Source organism: Ambystoma mexicanum, chromosome 4q (genome assembly GCF_040938575.1).
Source record: "Ambystoma mexicanum isolate Mex_15411 chromosome 4q, UKY_AmexF1_1, whole genome shotgun sequence".
NCBI classification, from domain to species: domain Eukaryota; kingdom Metazoa; phylum Chordata; class Amphibia; order Caudata; family Ambystomatidae; genus Ambystoma; species Ambystoma mexicanum.
The window spans coordinates 754,093,237-754,118,113 of record NC_090928.1 but is presented as its reverse complement, the minus strand read 5'-3'; the positions used below and the strand labels follow the sequence as shown (position 1 = coordinate 754,118,113).

Here is a 24,877-nt window from a genome sequence, read left to right as displayed (position 1 = left end):
CCCTCCAAAGATCCACGTAGGTGCCCCTCATATAGGCCGTTGTCACTGATTAACACAGATAACAAGATACTAGCGAAGATCCTTGCAGATAGGTTGCTCCCACATGTACCTTCATTAGTTCTCCCAGATCAGGCAGGCTTTGTCCCTCAACGCTCGACCCAGAATAACTTACGGCGCCTGTTTTCCCTCATTCATAATATAAACTCAACCATTCCTGTAGTGGCTGCTGCACTCGATGCCGAGAAGGCTTTCGATTCGGTGGAGTGGGCCTTCCTTTTTTAAGTTCTCTGTAGAATGTGCCTTGGCATTACCTATCTTAGTTGGATTAAACTGTTGTACTCAGCCCGATAGCTCAAATATATACCAACCGTACACTAAAGCGTAGCATATATCCGACAAGGGGGACCCATCAGGGCTGTCCATTTCCCCCAATACTATTTGCTTTGGCTATTGAGCCTTTAGCCTGCGCTATCAGGGAGTTCCACGTCCACAGAGGAGTTAGGATATATGCCCACCTCTCCATCATCTCCCTTTATGCGGATGACATGTTGTTGTACGTAAAATATCCTAAAACCAATATGTCACCCCTGGTGGAGGACAGAACCTTGTTTGGCACCTTTTCCGGTTTGAAAATAAACGGATCCAAGTCTGAGGTGCTCCCCACCGACTCCATGTGTACTTCAATCTGATATACCTGCAGAGTTTAAGTGGTGCCCGGATGGTATCTGCTACCTGGGGGTACAGGTTACCACTACTCCGTACACTCTCTTTCAATTGAACTATACTAAAACCCTCGAACAGCTTGAACATAGAGTTGACATGTGGACCCATCTCCCCCTCTCGCAGGTGGCCCGCATGTCATTGGCCAAAATGGTGGTTCTTCCTAAATTTTTATATATCTCTAACAATGTTCCCTCGTGGCCACCGGCCACCTTCTGGTCTTGGCTTAGGAGCCTGATGATCCGACTTGTGTGGGTTGGGGGTCCGGCGAGAATATCCTACGACACCCTGATTCTACCATATGAACAGGGAGGTCTGGAATACCCGGATTTGTGGTCCTATTTTTTAGCAGCACAGATCCAATACTCTGTATGGCGGTGGGCTCCAACACCTGACCTTCTGCATATCCTCCTTGAAAAGGGCGCGTTTTACCCGGACGATGTCAGGGGACTACTCTGGGATGTCTCACTGAGGAAAGAGGGTTCTGAAATTCATCCGGTGGCTAATACGTTGAGGGCCTGAAATGCCCTGTGGTGTGGAACCGCTCACCCGGATTGGTTTCCCCCCGATATGGCCCTTTACCGAGCTAGAGAGGTCCCCCTTGGCCTTGAACACATCTTTCGTCAACCTTTTGAGAAACTGGGGATCAATACGTTGGTTGACCTCTGGCATCAGTGGAAATTTATAATGTGGGAAAACTTGAGTGGTAGGGGGGTTATGCACTGTGGTTACTCAATTATTATATTTTCGAATCCGTGAAGTGGTCCTGGCTAAATGGCCCAATTTTCCTCTGATCCCTCCTCTATCCCCTGTCAATTCACCACCAGGAGTAAATTAGTCTCCACCGTATATAAGAATATTAGGTCACAGAGGAACCAATTAATATACATCCCTAAGAGTAGGTGGGATATTGCACTTGGGGAGGACCTTACAGAGGATCAGTGGAAACGGGTCTGTCTTCAGACGAGTGCTATTTCCATGAATAGTCGCTTGCGGCTAATTCATTTTAAATGTATCCACCAGATGTGTTACTCCCCAGCTAAACGCCATAGGCTGTATCCAACCAGATCCCCACAATGTGTTAGATGTAAATTTGACGATGATGACTTTATCCATGTTGCTTGGAACTGCCCGCTGATTCGCCCTTTCTGGGATTGCATTTAGGAAGTCATGTCGGAAATGTTGGAAGTTCAGAATCTACGTGCCCCTGAAATATGGCTCCTTGCCTCACTAGACCTGGCCCATAGCACCAATGGGAAATTGATAGCGATGGCTTCGGTTGTAGCCAGGTTAATGATTGCAAGGGCTTGGGGACAGCATCGACCCCCCTACTACAATGCATGGTTTAATTACATATGTATGTGCGAAAACAAAGAGACCCTTTACGCCTCCTCATTCCAAATTGACAACCGGCCAAAAGATTACTTGCTCTCCTTTCGAAGCTACGTGAACCGGGCTCAAGACACCCCACATCCAAACATTCCAGGAAGGTCCTCTGATTTGAAATCACGGGAAGGTGCTCTTCTTTTCATCCTTTCTTCTTCTCCTTAATATGTTACCCTTATGATGGTGTTTTTCTTTTCTCCCTCTTTTTTCTTTTCTCCTCTGGCACTTGTGTTTGGGGGTGTGGGGGGTGTTTAGGGGTTGTTGTTTTTTCTGTTTTGACATGTATTTTATGTATTGATATGATGTATGTGTTCAATTTTTGTCTCAACTTTTTTTTGTGATTAAAATATAATGTAAAATGTTTCAACACAAAAAAAGGAATAGAAGGTAGAAAGTATGTAAGTGGGGTGTGTGGTCTGTGCATAGCTGACGTGTGGTGCCTAGTAGACAGGTTACAGGTATTCTTACCTTTTCATTTCATTTAGCAGCTCAGAGGTGAAGGGGGGTTGCAAGGGCAGGTTGAGGGCTTCCGGATGGATGGGGGCTGGCCCAGATAGGCATGGGCCTTATTTCCGGGCCTTGGTTGGTGGCTGGATTCCCCATCCTGTACTTTGTAATCCTAAACAAGCCTGGTTAAACTGTCTGTTTGGTCTGGCTGGTCTGTTGATCCCGTCACCTAGGTATTCTCAGAAAATGCTCTGGACGTTATGTTTTGACCCACTTGACCTTAACTGTAGTCATCTGAAGTAGCAGATGCAGAACGTTTTCTAGTTGGATTTATGGTAAAGACCCTGGTCCTTTGACATGTCTGCAATTGTTTTATTTATTTGCTGTCACTGACCAGACTTTGACTTACTGGTTGGACAGGTAAGTGCTTTTTAGTTGGTATCTGCTTTAAATAGAGCTTGAGTAGGATTGTTACTACTATTTTGTAGTTTCTTAAAAAATGTGTTAATTATTTTCCAATTGAACTATTTTTGGTTCCTTCATGGGTGCAGACTTGTTTTGATGGCTGTTTCTTTGCAACATCCCCACATTGTGAGTGGGTCGAAACCTCCTTACTTCTATTTTTTTCCAAGAACAATATGGCTTTCCCCTTTGCCTGATATGGTCTTGGAGATGGATTTCTGGGACTTCTTCAAACTACCTCAGGGGGCACTCTGCTTCTCAATCCTGATGACTAGTTGTTTGTTGTCATCACACTGCAAGGTGAGGTAGATATGATCAGAATTGATTTCTAGGTGCATAGGTAGGTGTATTAAGGTCTACTACAAACTGACAAACCAGTCCTCTCTTATGGGATATGGGACAGTCTACCAGAGTTTCGGGGACTACTTCTGCCCTGCAGAGGTGTGTCCCAATCTTTAGCATCTGTAAGGCTGCTACCTGGGTCTCTCTGCACACTTTTGGCAAGTACGGTTCATGGGTTTTCTTAGTGAAGGCATATGTTTCTTTGAATGGCCTGTTCTCTAGCTGTTTCTCGTATAAGTGTATTGGTTGTTACTAATGTGTGCCCGCCGTCCTGTCACAGCACTGCTTTGAGACTTAATTTTAAGTAGGAGGATATATCTTTGGGAGGAAGATATGCAATAGAAAAATATTTATCTTTGGTTATCTTCTTTTTGATAGCTGCAGTATTCTTTCTAAAGCTTCTTTGTTAAGCCAAGTCTGCTGATTCTTTTAGTGTTATTACTTGTAACTTCAGTGTTCTCAGAATTATAGTAGCTGCTAGCATTACTTTAGCCCTTGTACAGTGGGGAACGTGTGCTGCTTGCTCCAAGGTATCCTCCTCCCCCTTTACTACACTCATAAATCTTCTTCTACATTTACATTGACAGATATTTACTTGTTCAGGCAGTCACTACGTCTTGCTTTACCTTCGTCTGCATCTTCACATTGTCATGGTGGCAATGGATATTGTTAAGGTTAGTGTTGGGGTGCGAATGTGTTAGAATAAAAACAGAGGGTACAGAATATCCCCCTCTGTAATGATGAAATGAATGTTCGAAGAAGTAAAGGCATACATCCTGCTGCAATAATGGTGCGCTTTTGAAGTAGCTGTTAAGTTGCTTGTTTGCTGTTACTGCTGGGAGAAGCTGCGCTGGAGCAGAGAAAATCTTTGCAAAATAAACGTGGTACAAACTATTTTCTAGTGGCAGCCCAGCAATATACCACAAACTGCTGTAATAAGGACCCAATTTTAAATGGACTTTTAAAGGGATTAATATTAATCTATCCTTTGTTTTAGCCACATGTGTATCCTGGCCACTCCCCTTTTATAGAAGGTCTACTTAAAGTAGGAGGCGCGTGCTCTTGCGCGTACATTTTTGAAGTAGCGGTTCAGTAGCCTGTTTGCTGTTCGCTGGCTCGGGGGCCTCGGGAGCGAGGTAGGGGCCTTATTGTGGATCACGTTAACTTCCAGTACTTTCCCTTAGTGATTGAAAGTGGCCCTTGGAAAGTAAGAATGTGTAAAGTTTAGTCACTTTTTTGCTCCTGTTTTTCTTTTTTGGAATCTATAAGTGTCTGCTCTGATGGTGGTAAACCAAGCAGGGGCTCATAGCCAAGCGTATGTTGTATTAGCAAGTGAAACCTAGGTAATTTGTGTTTGTGGGCTGGCGGTCAAGAAGGAGAGGGCTATTATTACACTCAGCAAGGCAGCATACAAGGAACAACACGATAATAAGCCACAGGTTTGGCACTTACAGCTAATTATAAATCTGTGCGTCTCGCAAACGACATTAAGTTCATATTTGAAGGGTGGTGCAGTGGGGCGTAGGGGCAATTTCGTGGATGGGCAAACAAGTGTACCCTGGTACACATATAGTCGGCCACTGACCGTGTAGGAGACCCTCAGCCAGCTATATGAAATAGTTGAAAAAGTGGAGTTCCAGCTGACCACATGACGAACGAGAGGTGTGGTTGTCTTAGAGACAAGCATCGGAATACCTAGTTCTTTAGCCGGTAGGCAAAAATAATATAAGATACTTGGACATTGGCATCCCATTTATAGTGGAACCGGGTGGAAACAGACGGTGCTTGGTATATAACGTTTACTCTCCATCCCCCCATTTGGCTCACATGTGTTGGTAGGGTGGAGCCTAAACTTCGTTCTCAAAATTCGAAAAAGAAAAAGAATGATAGTAATGTTATCAATTAGCCCTGCATTAGCCACAAATATTGTTCAGAAAGGGGAAAAAGGGGCAAGATTGGGAAACAAAAAGAACTGGACAATGGCGAGGTCGGCCATGGAACAGCCTAAACTCTCCAGTTTTTTAACTAAAAAGGACACAGTCAAAGAATGTATGATTGAGGAAATAACATCACTCCCGGAAAATAGCTTGATGATAGACAACAATTCAATTTTAAATGTATGCCATGATTTTAGACAGCAATCAATGGGGCTACCCGTGGGGATGGGATAATCAGAGGTGGAAAAAAATAACAAGAACTTGGATAGTATGGATAATGTGATAGGCACTAATCTCTCTGGTACACCTGATTTGTGGAAATTTGCCCAAGAAGATATGATAAATGATGATGGGGATTATACATGGAATGACCCAGAAAGTTAAATGAATGACTCACTAAATATGGGGGGAAAACTTAATTCTCTAACAACAACTGTAGACATACTATTGGGGATATGCACTAAACTTATGAATGAACAGCAAGAGATTAAGAACTTGGTGGAAAAGGTGATACAGAATATAAAACCTTTAGGGAAAAAGTTATAACTTGTAATGGAACAACCAAAGAACAAACTTTAGGTGAAGTAGGTTGACGGAGGAGAGCATGGGTGATCTTAGTGAGCTCTGTATGATTGTAAACGAAGAAAATGGTATGGCGAATGCCTTAGAGGTTGAGATGATAGTACTAAATGAGGTAGAACTAGGGGTGGATGGAAAAGATAATATTGATTTTAACTCAGACGGGGAAATACCAGCTCACAGGGATCCAAAAGACGGACACGTCACACACATGACAACAATAAAGGGACCCAAAAGCAAGGATAATGTAGGTAAAGTTAGAAAGACTAAGATGGCAAAAAAGAATAGTGTTGCATTGGCTGAGATGTCCATAAAGGATATAGATTGTGTGGAAGTAGGAAATAGATTCGAGCGAAATCAGAATCTAAAGGAGGTAGAGAATGGTAAAACAAGCCCTATTGAAAAAGATAAGGGATTGGAAAAATGGCTTAAAAGGAAGACTTCGCTATTTGAACCTGAACTGGGGTCCTTGCCAATGGAAAAAGAGTAAGTGAGTGTACAGGAGGAAGATGGAAGAATGGGGGTGAGGTATTTGAACATTCCCATTAATAAGGTAAGGGAAACCCTGAATTCTGGAGAAAAAGATGTATATATTGGTGAAATGGAAAGACTGGCAATGAGTAAAAGTAGAGAAGGTGGTGTTAAAAGTATGATAGGGATAGAAAAGGTTACAGAGATAAGGGTACATAACTTGGGTAAGATTATTAAGATTACTGAGAAAAACACCCAGGAGGAAAGATCATTTTTGAATTGGACATGGTTGTTGAAACATTTGCGCAAGATTACACAACTTCAAAGCAGAAAATGTACTGACATTGAGAGTGATAATGCCAGAACTTGGCAGCTGGGAGAACTGGGCAATTATCCAATTTGTGACGGCAGTGATAGTGGACTTGATAAGGAAACACTCAAAAAGGTATTGTGGGGCAAAGAGTTTGAAATTATAATATGTAATAACATCAGAAATAGTCCTGGATAGAGGTAATTGGTCTGACCAAAAGGAATACAAAAATGTTGGTCCAAAAGGGGTAAAGAACATGGAGAGGTGGATCCCGGATAGGCCTTGTTTTGAAGATTGTTGAGATGAGGAGATAGGCCAAGTGCCAACAATAATATTATGGAATAGCAGAGGTTTTAGATCTATTTTGCATAAAGATGGAACAGATTTGGTGGGAGAGTGTGATGTGTTTGCCTTACAGGAGACGTGGGTGAGTGGAACAATACTACTTGATGGCTATAATATTTTGACAAAACCCGCAATACAAGGTGATAAGGGACGCCCGATAGGGGGGCTCTGTATAGGGGTCAAATAAATGCCCCTTAACCATAAAAGAGTATGATGCATTTGGCTGCTCTCTGTTTGTTATGTGTACCATTATAGGCAACCTGGGTCAAATCGTGGACGCATTATTTGTCAGCGTCTACTCTCGCCCGCGGGGTGGGGGGGTTAATATAGAAGCTGTAGGAAAGGTTATCACCAACACAATTGAAGGTTGGATGATGGAATCTTCTAAAACAGAAGTCATGATAGTGGGCGATTTTAACGCTTACTGTGACGTGGCCAGGGAAGAGATGGAAAAATGTAACAATTTGTGTGGCGAGTGTGAGGCAGCTGTACCCTCTGAGCTGGGAAAATATGGAAATAAACACACCCCCAAATCACAAATTACTAATGGGATCACCTGGGTAAAGTTGTTACAGAACTTGGGGTTGGAATATTTGGAGCCAGTGGGGCGGGGGGGGGGGGAGTGATACCACCTGGGCAAATGAAAAAGTGAGCTACCGCCTAGATTATATGTTTGTCAGTAAAGGGATACAGAAACAGGTGGAATGTTTTGAACATAGTTATACTTCACTCAATGACCATAAGGTACTAAAGTGTGAACTGTCCAAAACATACCGACTCAAATGGCATGAAGGGGACACCATGAATATCCAAAGTACAGCAGGTGGTAACAAGTTATTTTGGACAGAAAAATTTGATAAGATGTTCAACATATTACCCATAGATGGACAAGAGATTGCCCTCAATGGGCTAGAGGTGGTAAATTACCTCTTGGGCATGATCCAGAAAACGAATAGTAGAGTTTGTATAACTCAAAGAATAGGGAGAAGCATAACAATCTATTTGATAGCCAGATCAATGATAAGAAAAAGGGTATGAAAGTGGAAATAAATAATTTAAAGAAGGATAAGGAGATGGGATAGGGGGAGAAGCAGCAGAGAATCACTTCAATTTGGACAAAGCATAGAAATTGGCTAAAAGCCCATAAACATAATGTCAATAATGCTAATTGGCGCATGATATATATCTTATGCAAAAAACATGATTTTGAAAAATGCTGGTATTTATACAGAACATCTAATTGAGGATGAAAATAGAGATGTACATGTTGTCTCGCAGGAAGAATGGATAAAATATGTCTCACAACTCTTCTATGTAAAGAATAAGAAAAGCAGCATAATCAGGATGAGCTGGGATAGTGGTAAAATGACATTCCCGTTTGGTATATCAGATATATTAAAAATGATAAATAAAATGAAAACACTGAGAGCTCTGGGGCCGGATGGGCTAGCAAAGGGGAAGATACCCGATAGTTGGCGTAAAGCCATATGGGTACCCATCTTTAAAAAGGGGAAAATAAGCGTACCCAAAAATGATCGCCTATTAACGATGGCAGACACCAGTTGTAAAATGGTTTGTTCTCTACTTTTGGAAAGTATTAATATATGGAGCAAGGAGAATAAGTTACTTTCACCACAACAAACCGGGTTTAGGCAGGGACACAGTACCCTAGATAATATGGTAATGCTAAACTATATAATAGCAGAAACCTTGAAAAATAAGGGGACCGAACTATACGTGTGTTATATCGACTATTCAAAAGCTTTCGATAGTGTTGACAGAGGCAGACTCTGGAGCAAATTAACTGATTGGAAGATCTGCCCGCTCATATTACATTTTTTTAGAGAAATGTATTTTGAGACGACAGTCACAATATGTCTAGACAAAGGTGCTAGTATCTCCCCTGCAATTAATACTAACATGGGCCTGAAACGGGTTTGGATCACGTTGCCCATGCTTTATAATCTCTTTGTAGCAGATATGTAGGAAAGATTTGCAAGGATAAATGATGACTCCCCCCAAAGGTGGAGAGACGGCCATTAGCTGGTTGATGTATGCGGACAACACAATTATCCTTGACAAAACACTGATAGGTATGCAGAGGATTTTGGTCGTAGTACAGCAATATTCCAAAGATGATCATCTAAGTAGTAACATACAAAAAACAAAGATCATGGTGTTTGGGGGAAACAAAAGAAAGAGGGATAAGAAAGTCTTTAAGTGGATGATCAGTACTGAAACTATAGAGGTGGTGAATATCTACCCTTATTTGGGTATGCCATTATGAATAACCCTGCTCGAAACTTGTACTTAGAGATGATTGAATCCAAGGTTTGTAAAAAATGTAATGTGATAAGAGGCTACATGGCGAAAAAGGGGGGCTACTCCGTGGAAGGCCTCCTAGAAATGTATAAAAGTTGCATCGTGCCGGGGGCATTATACACTCTAGAATCAGTGGTGGAAAACATGTTGGGGGTCTGGGGAAAATTGAACGGAAGCTGTGGAGACCCGCGATAGGGTTAGCCAGTGCCACAACAGTAGAAGCAATAAGATGTGTATTGGGGTTAACCGCACTTAAAACACTGCAAGCTATATATAATAATAATGGTATTGGAGGGTTTGATGAGTTTAATTGGCAGAAGCATGCTAAAGAGGGAAAGGATGAATAATGTTATGAAGAACTTGAAAAATACAGCCCTGCCCTTCTTAAATGCAATTAACCTTAGACATCCAATGGAAGTAGGTGAAATAAAATGCATGTATAAAGGTCTGACAATCAAAGCAATAGAGTGGGATGTTGGTGAAAATTTAACTAATCTCTCAAGGAAGAAACACTACGCATTGTGTTGCTTTCTGGGGCTTAAACCGGCCCAACCACGCAGTTATCTGCGGAAGATCAAGAACAAAGAATTTGCCAGATTTATTACCCAGTTGAGATTTAACATACTGCCATGCAACAAGTATGTGGGTGCCTGGACTGGTGTAGCTGTGGAAGACAGAGTGTGTAGGCACTGCCGTAGAGAGGTCGAGACCATGAGGCATTTACTAACTGCCTGCCAAAATTCGCAGGAATGCTATTATAAGGGTTAAAAAGATTTAGTAAATCACATAAGAATGATAACCACAGACCAGCTTTGGTCGACGTTATATATGGCAGAATATAATTTGTGTATATAGGGGCAGCATTTTACATATGGAGGAGAGCTGTGAGCAAATTGGTTTGTTAATGGGACGAATTTTGGTATTATGTTATAGAGAAATATAAAAGTAACAAAGGAATAGATATAGTGTTGTCTGCAAGGAAAAATGTGGGTTTAGTTGTTTTAATGAAGGATCCTTATTTAATATGGTAATAAGAATGCACCTTGAAGTTTAAATATGATGTGAAATTGTTGGTTTTATCGAGGTTATGTATGAATGTAGTGTTGTGTAATGAAATTTGTAATTCTGTAATAATGTAGTAAGTTGTTAAATCATGATATTGAATTGCTGGTCTTAAGTTTGGTATGTACGAATTGTTATGTAAGGAAACTTTGTATAATTTTGTAAATCTTTGTATAATTTTGTATAAGAATGTATAAGATTGTAAATTATTTAGGATTAATTTGCACTATAAATGTAATAAAAAATAAAGGTGCTGCAAAGAGTCCAAGTTTGTGATACAGCACCTTTGCTTTGTTCCCCTTAAGTTAAGTTCAGTCCTTGTTTGTGGTGTTCTTATTCTATGTATCTGGTGGCCTGGGGCAGGATCATCTGACTTGCTGCTGTACATGTTGAGGCTAGCATGCATCGTACAGCATCTGTAACTACTGCGCTGGGTCTCTGGCTCCTTATTCGGTTGTTCCAGCTTTCCCAGCATTGTTTGCACACCACTCAGTTAGGTCCAATTCGCAAATCCTGCGGCTCTCTTCTCGCTGGCTTTCTCCCTTGGCTGGGCTTTGGTATGGGTTTGCGTGGGGTGCTGATGGGTTGCTGTTCTGCAGGTGGGTTTTTCCTGTGACTGTTATTTCTTAGGCATTTCTGGAAAAGCAAGAACAAACTTGGCCTGCACTTTAGTTAAGAGGCATCAGTGATGAAAATGTGTTCTGCAGATGTTATGCAGTGGCTTTTGTGTAGGGGACAGGAAATGGGGCCTTGGCAACTGCCACCACACCCCTCTAGGGTAAGACTGGCTCTGGATTCCTTCCTGCTAGGCCTGTCCCCCAAAACTGAGAGGGGTCATTTATCGCTGTTTACATGATCAGCGTACTGACTGTCACCCCTACCCACCCTTTCCTCTAAGTCCTCTCATCTACATGACCACTAACTTACCCCCTCCCATAGGAAGGATGTTCTGTTTAACCTTTTTACCTTCTGCAGGAATAGGTCCAATAATAGGAAATCCATGCTGAGTAGGACTTATTCTGGAGTCCTAGCATTATGATCATGGGCACTGTTATTTCCTTTTTCAGTATTTGTAGGGTGGCGTTGGCTTGTGGGTATAGATCCATGTCTCCATGGACACATACAATTTGAGTCATGCTTCCTGCCTTGTCATGATCTCTGCTTCCAAATGGTCAGGACTTACCCAACTCCCTTGGAAGCAGACCCATAACCCAGGTTCCGAGTGCCAGCCAGTCCCAATTGGGACCTTTTGGACCCTGTCCTGGCGCCAGTGGCACCAGACTCATAAATATGCCCAGTCCCAGCGCTGGAAGCGCCGGGCTCATAATGTTTGGGTGGACTTACCTGCAGCAGACCATGCTGCTTACTTACCTGCCAGTTGAGCCTCTAATCCTCTTCTGTTTGGGACTACTTTTCCTGTTGGGTGGGGCAGGAGCCACTCCCTAGGTTCAGAACACTGGAACTCTTCTGGAAAGCAGGAACTCTTTTCTTACCTAGGCGAGGCTGTGGAAGGAGACACCTAAACACTACAGGAGGCTATTTAAACCACACCCGATGGATGAATCTTGCTTTGCGTTATTCTGCATTCTCTGCAGCAGAACGCTCATCATGTCTTCTGCATCTGATCCTGGGCCTAAGGGAAAAAGGCTTACCATCCTGAATCCAGTCTTCAGCAACACCTATAAAGACAAGAAAGAACAGGTTAGCACTACGGTCTTCAGTGACAGCGCTTCTCTTACCTGGTCCATCGGCTGTCACCAACGCCTCGCGCTGCATCCCGGCATCTGAAAGACAAAGGCTTACCTACTATTCGCGTGCTCCGGAGGTCTTCGCACTGAATTCCGGCATCTGAAAGACAAAAGCTTACCAACTCTTCGCACGCCCTGGAGGCCTTCGGCGCTGCATCCCGCATCTGAAAGACAAAAGAAGGTGCGTTTAAAGAAATTGGGTAACTTTATTACTCACGTGCCATTACTCCTTCCCACGCCGAACCCAGTGGGTATTCCGGCACCCTTCAGCAGCTCCGAACTTGTACCTGCAAGATAAAAGGACAGTTAGTGCGCATCGTGAAGCAGGCAACAAGCGCTTACTTACGTGCTTCCAGGCGCTTCTATTCCTCACACGGGTTCCATCCTCAACTCACTTCAGCCCGTCATCCGCCATCGCCGGAACCCTGCAAAACAAGAGACATCATTACAAAAGACTTTTAAAGACATTTGAAATACTCGGAACTTACCGTTCGTGCAGTAAACGACGGACAGCAGTCCTCTGAGGTCAAGAGGCCTGCACCCTTATCCAGTGAAGAAACTGTTTACGGCACCCTGCCCGGAGGCAGATGGAGAGCTCGGCGTTCACTTACCTAAGGTGAGAGCGTTAACCTTTGGGGCTCTACAGGAGAAGAGAAAGGGAAGAAGAGAGAGACACCCAATAACCCTAGTTCATTAATCCCATATTTTCTATCCGCAGACATCTTACTCTTCGAGTCAGACATACAGTGCACAGAGGTCCAGCCCAAAGAGCCAACCGTGTGTTACACATCACCTTTGAAGATACGGTATTCGCCCAGTCAAGACCGGCGCCTCTGCGGGAATCAGGTGAGCGTTACATGCCCGTACTTCATCAGAAACCGACCATGTCTGCCCTCACATCGTTCCTCTTGCTCCCTGATTCTTGAGGGCTTTGGCGGGGAGACTTTGAACCATCAGAGGGAGATGAAACTGTTTCTCCCATTGTGCATATGGTCCATGTCCCCAGCTCTGGTGCTTCGTCATTGTCCTGGAACAGATTCATGTGGTGTTCTTCCACAACTGCTTCCTCTGTCCACTCTGTTTCAGCTACTGTCTCTAGCTGTGGGTTTGGGTCCAATTGAAGAATCCCAACTCCTCCTTGGGTTCCTTGGGGCAAAGTATGGCCAGGTGTCCAGTCTTCCAGCATGCATAACACATTTTAATTTCTGGATAGGATAGAGGTCTGGATTTCTACTTATCTGTTGGACTAGGGGTCCTCCTCTGCTTAATCTTGGGGTTGGTCGGGAAGGTATGGTTGGGTTTCCTTATGGTTGTACTCTTTCCTCCCGCCACTGGTCTCATGTCACTTGGTTTCTTGGATCCCCCGCTGTCTTCTCTGGCATAAATGGCTCCTTAGTGAGCATTCACCGATTGCATGGCCTCTTCCAAAGTGGGTTCATGTAGTTGCCATATAACATTCTGGAGATAAGGTTGTAGGGTATCTATGAATTGTTCCAGTACCAGCATGTCTTTCACTACTTCACAGTTTCTATACCTTATTCTATGGGACAATCTCCAGGGTGTTGCTCATTGTTGTAACCGTAGGCGATGAAGAGGAAATCAGTAATGATTTTCGTCTTGTCCTAGTCTCGCTAGGATGCCCCTGTTCAGCCCTTTGTAGGGAGTTCACCCATCGGGACTGAGAGCTTTAAATGCTTGTTGGGCTTCAAGAGTTAGTAATGAGGCGATGCATGTAGCCCAACGATCACAGTAATACCTGCTGTTTCGGTGACCCTCTCTCAATAAAAAATAAAATCTGCAAGATCTTCACCAGGGCCACATTTATGTAGAATCTCTGGGGTACTGCAGGTTGCTCTCGGCTCTCAGAAATCACTCTGTAACACTGTGGGTGCTTCTTGATGTTGGCCATCAATCAAGGTTCTCAGCAGGTCCTCCATAGAGGTATTACTGGGTTCTTGGAGAACTGAGTGCTCTTCTGAAGTTAACGGTACTACTACTGCTTCTTCCTTGTCTGAGCTGGGTACGGTTCGTCCACTACTGGGAAGCAGGGTTAACAGAGAAGTCTTTCAGCCTGATTCCACTGCTTTGGGTCCATACACTGGCTGGTTCTCTCTCTGGCCTCTTGTATTTAGTCTAACAAACTATTGATGGTGTCTACCATTTTGGTGAGTTTTTCATATCTGCTGGTCTCAACGGGCTAAGTTATGACCCATCAGACTCCCAGCAATCTTCATCTTCTTCAGACACTGGATTGAAAGTTAAGATTTCTACCTCTTCTATCACCCAAATCTCTTGGTCTAAGAGTTTGGTGCTGGAAGTCACCCAGGGGTCTCCGTTCTCAGATTTTTCTTCTGTTCACTTGCCATATGCAACCTTTATTTGAGTGCCTGAGGAATCCCACAATGACAACACGTGTCACAGATGACCCAAGGAGTACTCGGAGTCACAAACGGTTCAAGGGTTTTTATTGAATGGTTTCTCAGGTACCTTGGGTCGTCCCTCTCTCTTCCAGAAAGGACCAATCCTCCCTGACCCAGGTGCCCATTTTACCCAGGTTGGTATTTACACAGAAGACTGACCCTTACCCTACCGTCTAAGGTCTAGTCTAGCTGGTTAGGATCACCAAAGTGAATAGCCTTGTCTGTCTATCCTCCCCCAGGGACTTCCTTGACTGGCCCTACACTAGCACAAGGTTAGTTGAGTGCAAGGGATAATGGGATGTGCCGTTCAGATACTCTATCCAATTCGGTCTCCTTCCTATCACGCCTTCTTCTTGCTCTTTTATGCTTCTCTTTTACAACTCCCCTACTTCCAACTCCACCCACCTGCACACCTTCTACTCCTTGTGTCTTCCTTCACTTCCCCTCCGATGTCTCCCACTCGTTAGCCTCACCAACACCCTTTAATGATACTATTCCCTCCTCCACACTACTTCTACAACTCCACCATACCTTCTCAGATGACGCGCTTTCACTTCACATCCATGTCATACACCCCCTCTCCTAATCACGCTCACTAGTCTTCTGCACAAACTTACAACTCAGTACTACTTGCACTGACTAACAAATACTTCACTTGCTCCAAAAATCGACTCCACATTCTGCTCCACTCCAACATCCTTAGTTCCTACTCATCTCTTGGTCTGCTACCTCCTCCCCCTCGGACTTCACCCAGACAACCTCACAAACTTCCCGGGGTTGTTTTATCACCCTCCACCTTCTCTGGTTGGCCACCTAGACCTGCCAAATCTGCCCTGTTTTACACACCTAGCAGAGATCAGTATTGCATTAGTCTTTAAAGAGCGGGTTAAGCCCTACCCCTTTGCTCTTCATGGAGCTGCTGTGCTGCAACAATGGTGGCCCGCGCTGCATAGTGTCAGTGCTCTTGTTTAAGGACCATGGCCCGGTTTTCCTTAAGGTAAGTACAGTCATTGTTTGTTGTGTTCTTATTCTATGTCCTTGGTGGTCTAGAGCGGCCACTGCAGTCTCAATGACATAGAGTGTGTGCGGTCTGTACCTGCTGTGCACTAGCTCCGGATCCTCATTCCGCTGATCCATCTCCCTTTGGAGGTGTTTGTACGCCACTCGCATATGGATTGTGACAGACTCTCAAGAGATCTGGCTCTCTTTCCGCTGGCTTTCTCTACCTGGCTGGGGGTTGGTATGGGTTTGCCTGGGGCGCTGATGGGTTGCTGTCCCGCTGGTGGCCTTACTTTGGCATTTCTGGAAAAGCAAGAAAAAACTTGGCAAGCACTGCACATGTATAGAATGGTACTAGGGGAGGGACAGGACATGGGGCCTTATGAACTGCCACATTTGCCTCCCACCTTAGACTGAGAGGGGTCCCTATACCCTCTTGACAAGGTAAGCTTACTGACCTTGTCACACAGTTAATCACCAGTGTGTCATGTTGACATTGGGGTTGTATCAGTTTCTTCAATGTTTGATTCTGTTTCATTACAACACAACATATATGTATCACTGTTTTCCTTGACATATTTGTTGATTGTGTAACACTTACTGTTATTTCATCAAATAGGAGAATGTCTCAGGAACTTTAGATACTGTTGGAGCAATTGTTGTTGACCAAGATGGAAATGTAGCTGCTGCAGTCTCCAGTGGAGGTTTAGCCATGAAGCATCCCGGGAGAGTTGGTCAGGTAATTTCCCATTGTCTACTGTACTTTATTTTTTATTTTTCAAGATTCTGTCCCTATGTGTGTCATTAAAAACAATGAAACTTGTTTTTAAAATGTTGGCCACTTATTTTAACATTTTGTAACTTTTTGAAACTAAATAAATCCTTTTATTAAGGTTTCATAGGATTAGAAATTCAGATTCAGTGGCAAATGGTGGCATGGTCTGGTCATTACCCTCTTAAGGGAGCGTAAGGGAAAGGCTCTTGCCCTTTCTCTATGCAAATGTCCAACCTGGAAAACACAGAAAATGGGTTCCTAAAATAATGAGTGCCCTTGCCCTAAGGAACCTCTAACATCTTGCCATGTGAAGAATTTCAGGTCGAAGTATTCTAGAGCCGGCTAGATTGGCGGTTTGTGAAGGGGTAATCCATGGATGCACGGTATACAATGCCAACATTGTTAAACTGCCATTGATGTTGAGCTATCATTGCTGTAGTTCTGATAGGCTCATACAAGAAAGTTTAATTAACTTCCTATTACAATGTACTTCGTATAAGGTTTTGAGAAGCAAATGTTAAACATCCTTACTGAAATTTTGGTAGATTCAGGGATTGCAGAAAGTCATTTCAAGCCACCAAACTTTTTCTATGAAACCTCGGTCTGCAGAAAACAGATGAATATGTAGATATGTTCTTCGTAATCATTGGAGAACTGAAAAAGCTTTTTTTTATAGTATCTTGCTATACCAGGTCTCTTCCTCCCAGTTGTTAGAGGCATCATCCGTGGTGGGCTGGGAAGGGGGGACGGTTGCAATTGCCCCCCAGGCTGGTTGGGATGTTGTTCCCCGGGCCAGCGCTGCAAAATGTAAAAATATAATGGGAAAATTAAAAATTCAACAGAATCCAGCCTCCAGCAAGGAAAAAAGTGATGCAAGACCTGCTCAGATTCTGTGTATATGGGGGTGAAGCACTCGTCTTGGTTTCAGCAGTGTTGCAAATGTGCCAGGGTTGGGTATCACTACATATTATCCCCACCAAAAATATCGCCATATATATGGTCGTCGGGAAACGGCCATAGGTGATATTTTGGGGGGGGACAATTTGGGGGGTTTTTGGTAGCAGGGGTTGCGGGGGTGTCCCCCGCTCGTTTAAAATAAATGCCTTAAGGTGATGCCTTAATATCGCGCAAAAATATGGCAATATTTTTGTATGGCGATATTTTTGCGCGAATGGAACCCCTGGGTTGCACCCACACATGGGCCTCCTTAGTGAATGGGTGAGAGGGAGAAGAGTCTAGTCTGCAGTGGCAATGCACACCATTAAATAACAGGTCCTGTGACCCTGTGTGGTAATGTTGGCACCACTGTGTCTCATAGATACCTGCTCTGTTACAATCCACAAATGATTACCATGACTACTACTTGCCAAGGAAGTAGGGGTCCATATCTTATTACAGTTTGTACTTCTTTTTATTCTGTAAGAATGCTTCCCCTATGTTCTGGTGAAGGTCTTTATTCCTAGTGTGGTCATTATAAAACGCTTTTAATAACAGTCTGAATAGCACCCATGTATGTTACTATGTAGTATTTCTAGAAATGGCTGCTGTATTGTTTGTGGTACTCACAGTTGTGCACAGTTGAAAAACACACTGAATGATGTTGCGTTATTCATCTATTAGCAGACTACAAAATAAGGGGGCCATTTAGAGTTAGGAGGATTTTTAAAACTGAAATCCTAGGGTAGAAAGTTACCAGCTCTGCAGGTGGCATTTCTGAAAATCCACCCAATTCAAAGTTTACCATCAGCAGAGGTGGTATTTCAGCAATACCTCCAGAGCTATTTGAGAAATACCACCTCTAGCGGTGTGCTGCAAGGTAGCTCAGTCCACAGATCACCATGAGCCTCTTGTACAAAAAGGAAACTTCTTTTATTAGTTACAAGATAGATCCGACTAAGATGCACAGGAGAACACCAACTAGCCACCCTCTCTCTCTCCTCAGCCTCTGACCAGCTGTCACGCCAGGAACATCCAGCAGATAAACACACATTACATTCTAAAATAGAACACTGTTTCCATCACATCCATACCATGTAGAGCAGATAGGGGTAGGACACATCACAACATATCCCCCCTTAATAGAATGGAAAAGAATACACTGAAAGAGACATACATAACCACACCAACACCACAAACACACACATATCCCTCAACATCCTTTTCCACCATTCCCAAACATGAGCTAAAATCCACTGATACCAAAATCTTAGAACCGTCCTTGCATGGCACACAAACGCCAACAGACACTCACATGGCAGCGGGACAAACCTCTCAAACTCTGTCCCTGTCAAATTACAAAGAATAAAAGGTGGGGTGACCACTTAAACTAAAAAACAGGATACCACGACTGACCCCTTAAACTCACTTATACATCCAAACAAGATTTTACCATCCAAAGACTCTTAAGGACAGCAACAGACTATGTGCATGAGAAACAAAACTTGCAGATTTCACTTAAACAATTTTCATGAACACCAGCAGTGGGGACGCAAACCTTACCTCTTTGGCATTCATCAACTGCACACATCCACGGTGCAAGTGCAAAACCCTTCAAGGGACCCAGTCACTTGGCACACAACCCCACTGTGGCAACTTTAAATGGCGCCCAACACCCTCAAGAAATGGGTGCCTAACGCCTCTGCAAAATGACTTTGACTAATGTGGTGTCCAACACCACCAAAAGTGTACAGAAACCTACGTGTCCAACAACAATATAAACCGGTGACCTGAGGTGTCCCACACCTCACAACCAAACGTAGGCGTCCAACACCCTGAACATGACACAGGTGTCCAACACCGTTGACACGAAATTGAAGATGTAACCACCTCCAAATACCAAATAGGTGCCCAACACCTCTCAAATCTTCGGTGTCCAACACCACATAACAGAACACAGGTGTCTAACTCCCTTGACCAAAACTGAAGATATATGATATGATAAGTCATTTATAATGCACCTGTACAAAAGTGTTTCTGGGTGCGACAAGACAAGGAGGACAAACAACGATCTTGCTAGGCCTTGTGTCAATGAGATTGCGCAAGTGCGGGGAGGCTGGGAAGGGAGAAGTGCCAAGAGGGGTAGGGTGGTGAGGAGGAATGCATGTGACTCAATAATTGCTGCCAGAGGGTGGCTCTTAAGTGCAAAGAGAAGGGACTGTAGGGTTACAGATACAGACCCTTAAGTGCTCAGGGAGCCCGGAGGCAGTGCAAGGGCAACTGGACATGCAGAAGCCTGGGCCTGAGTTCAGGGGTGGCCAGATGACCAGTGTCCAGAACTATCAGGGACATTAGCAGGGGAGAGGAAGAGAGAAAGCAGAAGCAAAAAGGAAGGTCTTGAGTTCTACCGGAACTGGAGGTGGTTCTGCTCATGTTTGAGAGAGGCAGGGAAGCTGTTCCAGAGAGAGGGCCCAGCCGAGGAAAGAGATCTGCCCCCTCATTCTCTGCTTTAAAAAGCACCTGACCCTCAGAGGATTTGCGGTGGATGAGCAGAGAGCTCGAGAAGGAAGATGTTTAGGAATAGAACATTGGAGCAGGCCCCAAAAAGCCTTGTGGACGATGCAAAGGGTCTTTAATTTGATCCTTGCAGCCACAGGGAGCCAGTGCAGAGATTTCAGAGCTGGAGATATACAATCCCTGGGCTTGAGGCCAAGGACAAGTCTTGCAGTCCTGTTCTGGATGAGTTGTAAAGTTCAAAGAGTAGAGACAGGTAGATTTAAAATGAGGCTGTTGCAATAATCCAGCCTGGAGAGGACCAGGGCTCTAGAGGCAGTGACCTTGGGGGGGAAAGTGAAAAAAGGCTGAATACCTGAGGAGGTGAGGCGGTGAAGCTGAAAGTGTGACTTCTTAGAGACGTCAGAGATGTAAGGAGAGGAGGCGAGGGTGGAGTCGAAGATGACACCAGGGTTCTTCGCCTCACAGGAAGGAGCAGGAAGAGGGCCCTGGGTGTACACCCAGAGAGAGAGAGAGAAAAGGAGGAAGCAGGTGTTCACGATGAGGAGGATCTCAGTCTTACTGGCATTAAGGCAGAGATCATTGGCAGCATACCATTCCTGAATTGCGGCCAGGCAGTCTTGTATGAGAGAAAGAGCAGAGGTGGCTGCTGAGAGGAGCCTGAAGGAGAGCTGGGTGTCATTTGCCTAACACTGAAAGTTAGAACAGAATGTAGCGATGCAGTGGGCCAGAGGTGCCAGGTAGTGGTTGAATAGCCAGGCAGAAATGTTGGACCCCCGGGGAACACTACAAGTAGAGAGAGAGCTAGAAGAGAGGAAAGACCCCAGTTGGACCTGGGAAGGTCGGTCAGTGAGAAACTAGGTCAACCAGGACAGGGCCTGACCAGTGATACGCAGGTTGTCACAGAGGAAAATTGAGCAGGGTGACATGGTTGACTGTGTCAAAAGCAGAGGATAGATCGAGGAGAATTTGGACAGAAGGAAGATTAAAGTCAAGATTAGAGAGCAAGTCCTCCTGGGTGTTTAGGAGAGCAGTTTCCGTGCTTCTGGTAGCTCTGAAGCCAGACTGGTGGTCCTGGAAACAACCAACAGATTCAGTATGCAGATTAAGCTGGGAGATGGCAACCTTTTCCATGAGTTTGCCTAGGAAAGGAGAGATGGAGATCGGGTGATAGTTAGCCGGAGAGGATGGATCAGCAGAGGGCTTCTTAAGAAGGGGGTGTACCTATAGCCACCTCCAGACTCCACACAGGTGTCCCAACACCTCCTAAATCTTTGGCTGTCCAACACCTCACCAATAACATGAGTGCCCACCACTCTAAACAACAATATGGGTGTCCTACACCCGGTAGGCAGCACGTAGGCAGCGCATAGCCACAATAAAATGTCGTCTCTCAACCTTCATCTAAGCGCACACCTACAAGACACTACATACAGTTGTCCCCACATTGACCCGTGGGTTGCTAGGCCAGTTACATAGACACACAACATAGACCCACACACAAACACACATATTTGCCATTGAATTGTTTTACAATACCATGTTTCTTAAGCAAACCAACTACAATAGGTAGGTATCCAGAACATGTTCATTTAAGACATAGTAATGTAGCTATTGACAAGTCCAAGCCCTCAACCATACATTCGCGACAGTTGATTGTCTCTCTGGAGAGAAACCATAGTTACACATGACATTTCTCCCAATTATTATGCAATATGTCACACATAAGAAAACACTCACACGGAGGCCACGACATGCAAACACTGCCTCAACTCACATTTCTCAACCAACAGCCTCACATCTGTAAGGGAGGCATGGCATCACAAGTAGGCACTGACGCAAGAGTTGCAAGTTTAAAAACCTTTATTCAAGGGGGTTAGAAAAAATCGTGACTGGCCCTATAACTAAGATGGAGTAATTTTTACCATCAAATAGTAAAGAAACAGTCCTAATCAGTCTTAGTCAAACAATAAAGGCCTATACTAACAAAAACCTAATGCCTCACCTCACTCCAATACAAACTAATGTGACATACGGCTATGTATCTCAAAAAGGAAAAATCAGTGGTGAAACGAAATGTCAGAATGGCAATATAAATCAGTATTAATTCTCGTCCCCATATTATATAGCACAGGGTTAGATGGAACACTTGATGGATGAACACACTTTCACTTATGAACACAGTTAGGCGGCTTGATCTGCCCTCCAGAGTTTTTTTGGCTGTTCAAGTCTGAGTCACAAGTTCACAGGTTTAACTTCTCTTGTTCCCATCACCCAAGTCCAGATCACACTTCAAGCTTCTACCCAGTTTCAACAAAAAGTATAGTATTTGGCCACAGTTCACGATAGCTTCGCCTCAATCAAGCTAAAACCTTTTCTCCTTGGTGGGGTTCCCCTCCCCAAGCTTTCATCACATCCCACACATGGCTTCCCTCCATTTGATTCGAGCCACCTTTTGTGTTTTGATTTCGCTGTCAAAGACTTTTGAAACTGGGAGGATTTTTGCTCTTACCTCAACATGATCACTTTGACCCTCCTTTCTTTCTTTTCTTCCACTTTACATATTTTCCTTCAGTTCCAATTCCTCTTGAAAAAAGTTATTGCTTTATATGATTTGCTTTCATATCAATTGTTGCTGGATAAAGTCTTTCAAAGCTTTCTTTCATGCGGTTTTGTGGTTGCTTTCTTTCTCTCACTTCCCGCTGCCTCTGCAGTTTTAAAACATTTCACAGAGACTTTCGATTGGGCAATCTCACTTCGCCAGACCACTCTGCTACTTTGTATTTCATATTCACAGTTCCTAACAATGGATTCACTTTCTCTCGCAGCTTATTGGTGCTCGCGCAACCTTCATCCCTCGGATACTGTCACAAGCATTTCAATTAAACATAGACCAGGCTTTCTTTGCTTCCTTCAACTCACCGGTCATGTCAAGATGTTTTCTGTCTTTCGCGCCTTTGATGTAGGAGTCACGGTTATTACCACAGCCACTTCTGCGCCTCTCCAACTCTGCAGTTCACCCGGCAGGGTGGCTGGTAACATTGTAGCACTCGGAAGACAGTTTCTCCCTTCCAGCTGGGCTGTCGTGCGCAATCCTGGTGGCCTTTTGGAAATAACGATCTCTCGCCGGGGGGTCTGTGGCTTCCTGCCTCTTCGGTTCACTCCATCGGTTTGTCGCTCTCCTTTGCATGGTCCAGTCTTCGACATCCAAAAGGGGCCCTAGCACGATTGAGAGAGACCCGGAGTACAATAAGCTTGGGAAAGGAGCCCGCCAGCAAGTTTGTGTTGAACTGTGACATGAGGGTCTGAGCCCGACAGAGGGGGACCTATGTGATCTGTGTCCTTTAAGGTCTGAGCCCGGCAGAGGGGGACCTTTGTGAACTTTACGTTGGAATACAATTTTGAAAGTCAAGAAAGAGACTTTAACGTGGAAGGCCAGGCGGGCCTCTATTCACGGGTTGGAACTGCTTTGAGTGTCAGAACCGAGCCAGTGTGTGTCATCTGGTTTACAACTCTGTGAGGTTTAACATGAGGAGGAAAGCTGGTTCAACTACCTTTATTCTTTTGAACAGTGATTTTTCCTTTGCATACATTTCTCCTTTTTACACTTTTTGTACAAGAGTTAGGGCAGGTGTTAGGTTTTTGTTGGCATAGGCCATTTTGATTTGATGGACTCCGCTAGCACTGTTTTGTTTATCGTTTGATGGTCGAGACTACTCCCATTTTAGTCATAGGGCAAAATAGGAGTTTCTCTGATCTCAACATTTTCAATAAAGATTACAAATTGTATCTATTGTGTCAGTGTCATACTTGTGATACCATGCCTTCCCTACATATGGTGTCAGAGGTTGGATACGGCTCAATTGAGAAAAATTGGGGGACCCTAAAATTCCAGCCTCCGACTTCTCTTCCGCCACAAAATAATCCATAGGCTTTGATATCTGTAGTAGCAGAGAAGCCACTACCCCCCCTGCGAAAAGAGGGATGATTCCCACAGATTTAGTCCTAATACCCCCTGCAGGTTGTTATATAAGATTGTCCCCAAAATCCAGCCTGGCCTGGAAGTTTGGTTCAGATGTCCTAGCAGGTGTTAAAGACCCAGACGTTCGGGGAGACATAAAGGTTCTCCTACATAACCATGGCGAAACTCCATTTGAAATACACTGTGGGGACAAAATTGCACAGAGAGTTCTTGTGAAGGCTCCATGTCCCCGTTTTAAGGAAGAAAGTCAACTAGAGAAAACCAAGAGAGGTAGCTTAGGATTTGCAGAGGCTGATGAAACACCTATCGCTGTGGCAAAAAGGGAAGAAGAACCTACAATCCTTCCCGAATCTGGCCTTCGCCCAGCGAAATGACTCAGAGGCATTCTTACAAGTGATTCTGGAGGGAGAAGGACCAGAAAAAGGAGCCTCTTTTTCTTCCTGAAACGGCAATTACTATGTAGAAAGGAAACCTCCAGAGAAGAACTGAGTAACACGCAATAATACCCAAAACCCATTGCAAGATCCTGCTAGAGATGGCACACTCTCAATTAACAGGGGGGCATTAAGGCCAGTCTAAAATCCAAGCTCACCTCAGTGGGAAATTCTACTGGCCAGGTATCCATACTGGCATAAAGAACTTCATTCAGACATGTGAAATATGCCAGAAATCCATTGCTATATTCCCTTACCTGCCCCTCTGAACCCCTTACCGATAATAGAAGTCACTTTCACCCGAATTGGGATGGATATTATTGGACTGTTGGAAACCTCTAGACTGGGTAATAAATATGTTCTCGTAATCGTGGATTACGCTACCCGTTATACAGGGGCCTTCCGTGTGCGGAACAACACACCCCAGCAAATTTTAAAACCTCTACTTCCATTCTTTTCTAGGGTTGGTTTCCCCTAGGAAATTGTAATGGATCAGGGATCCAATTTCATAAGCAAACCTAGGGATGAAGTCAAGGAATTACTACAAATAACCACCTTAAGATCCTCGGTTTACCACCCTCAAATGGACGGATTGGTAGAGAGATTTAACAAAACCCTTAAAATGATTGAGGAAATTGGTAGATGAAGATGGGACGGACTTGGAGCGCATGATCCCATGGGCCCTA

At 44.1% G+C, this 24,877-nt stretch overlaps 1 protein-coding gene across 1 annotated transcript in view; it reads left to right on the top strand.

Annotated features, from left to right (window-relative positions):
- The window catches only part of TASP1 (taspase 1), a 2,293,647-nt gene that overhangs the window by 1,323,975 nt on the left and 944,795 nt on the right, over positions 1 to 24,877 (top strand). The window contains exon 9 of the mRNA XM_069608337.1: positions 16,170 to 16,289. Coding sequence (XP_069464438.1) covers positions 16,170 to 16,289 — 120 coding nt within the window. The remainder of the gene's footprint in view (positions 1 to 16,169; positions 16,290 to 24,877) is intronic.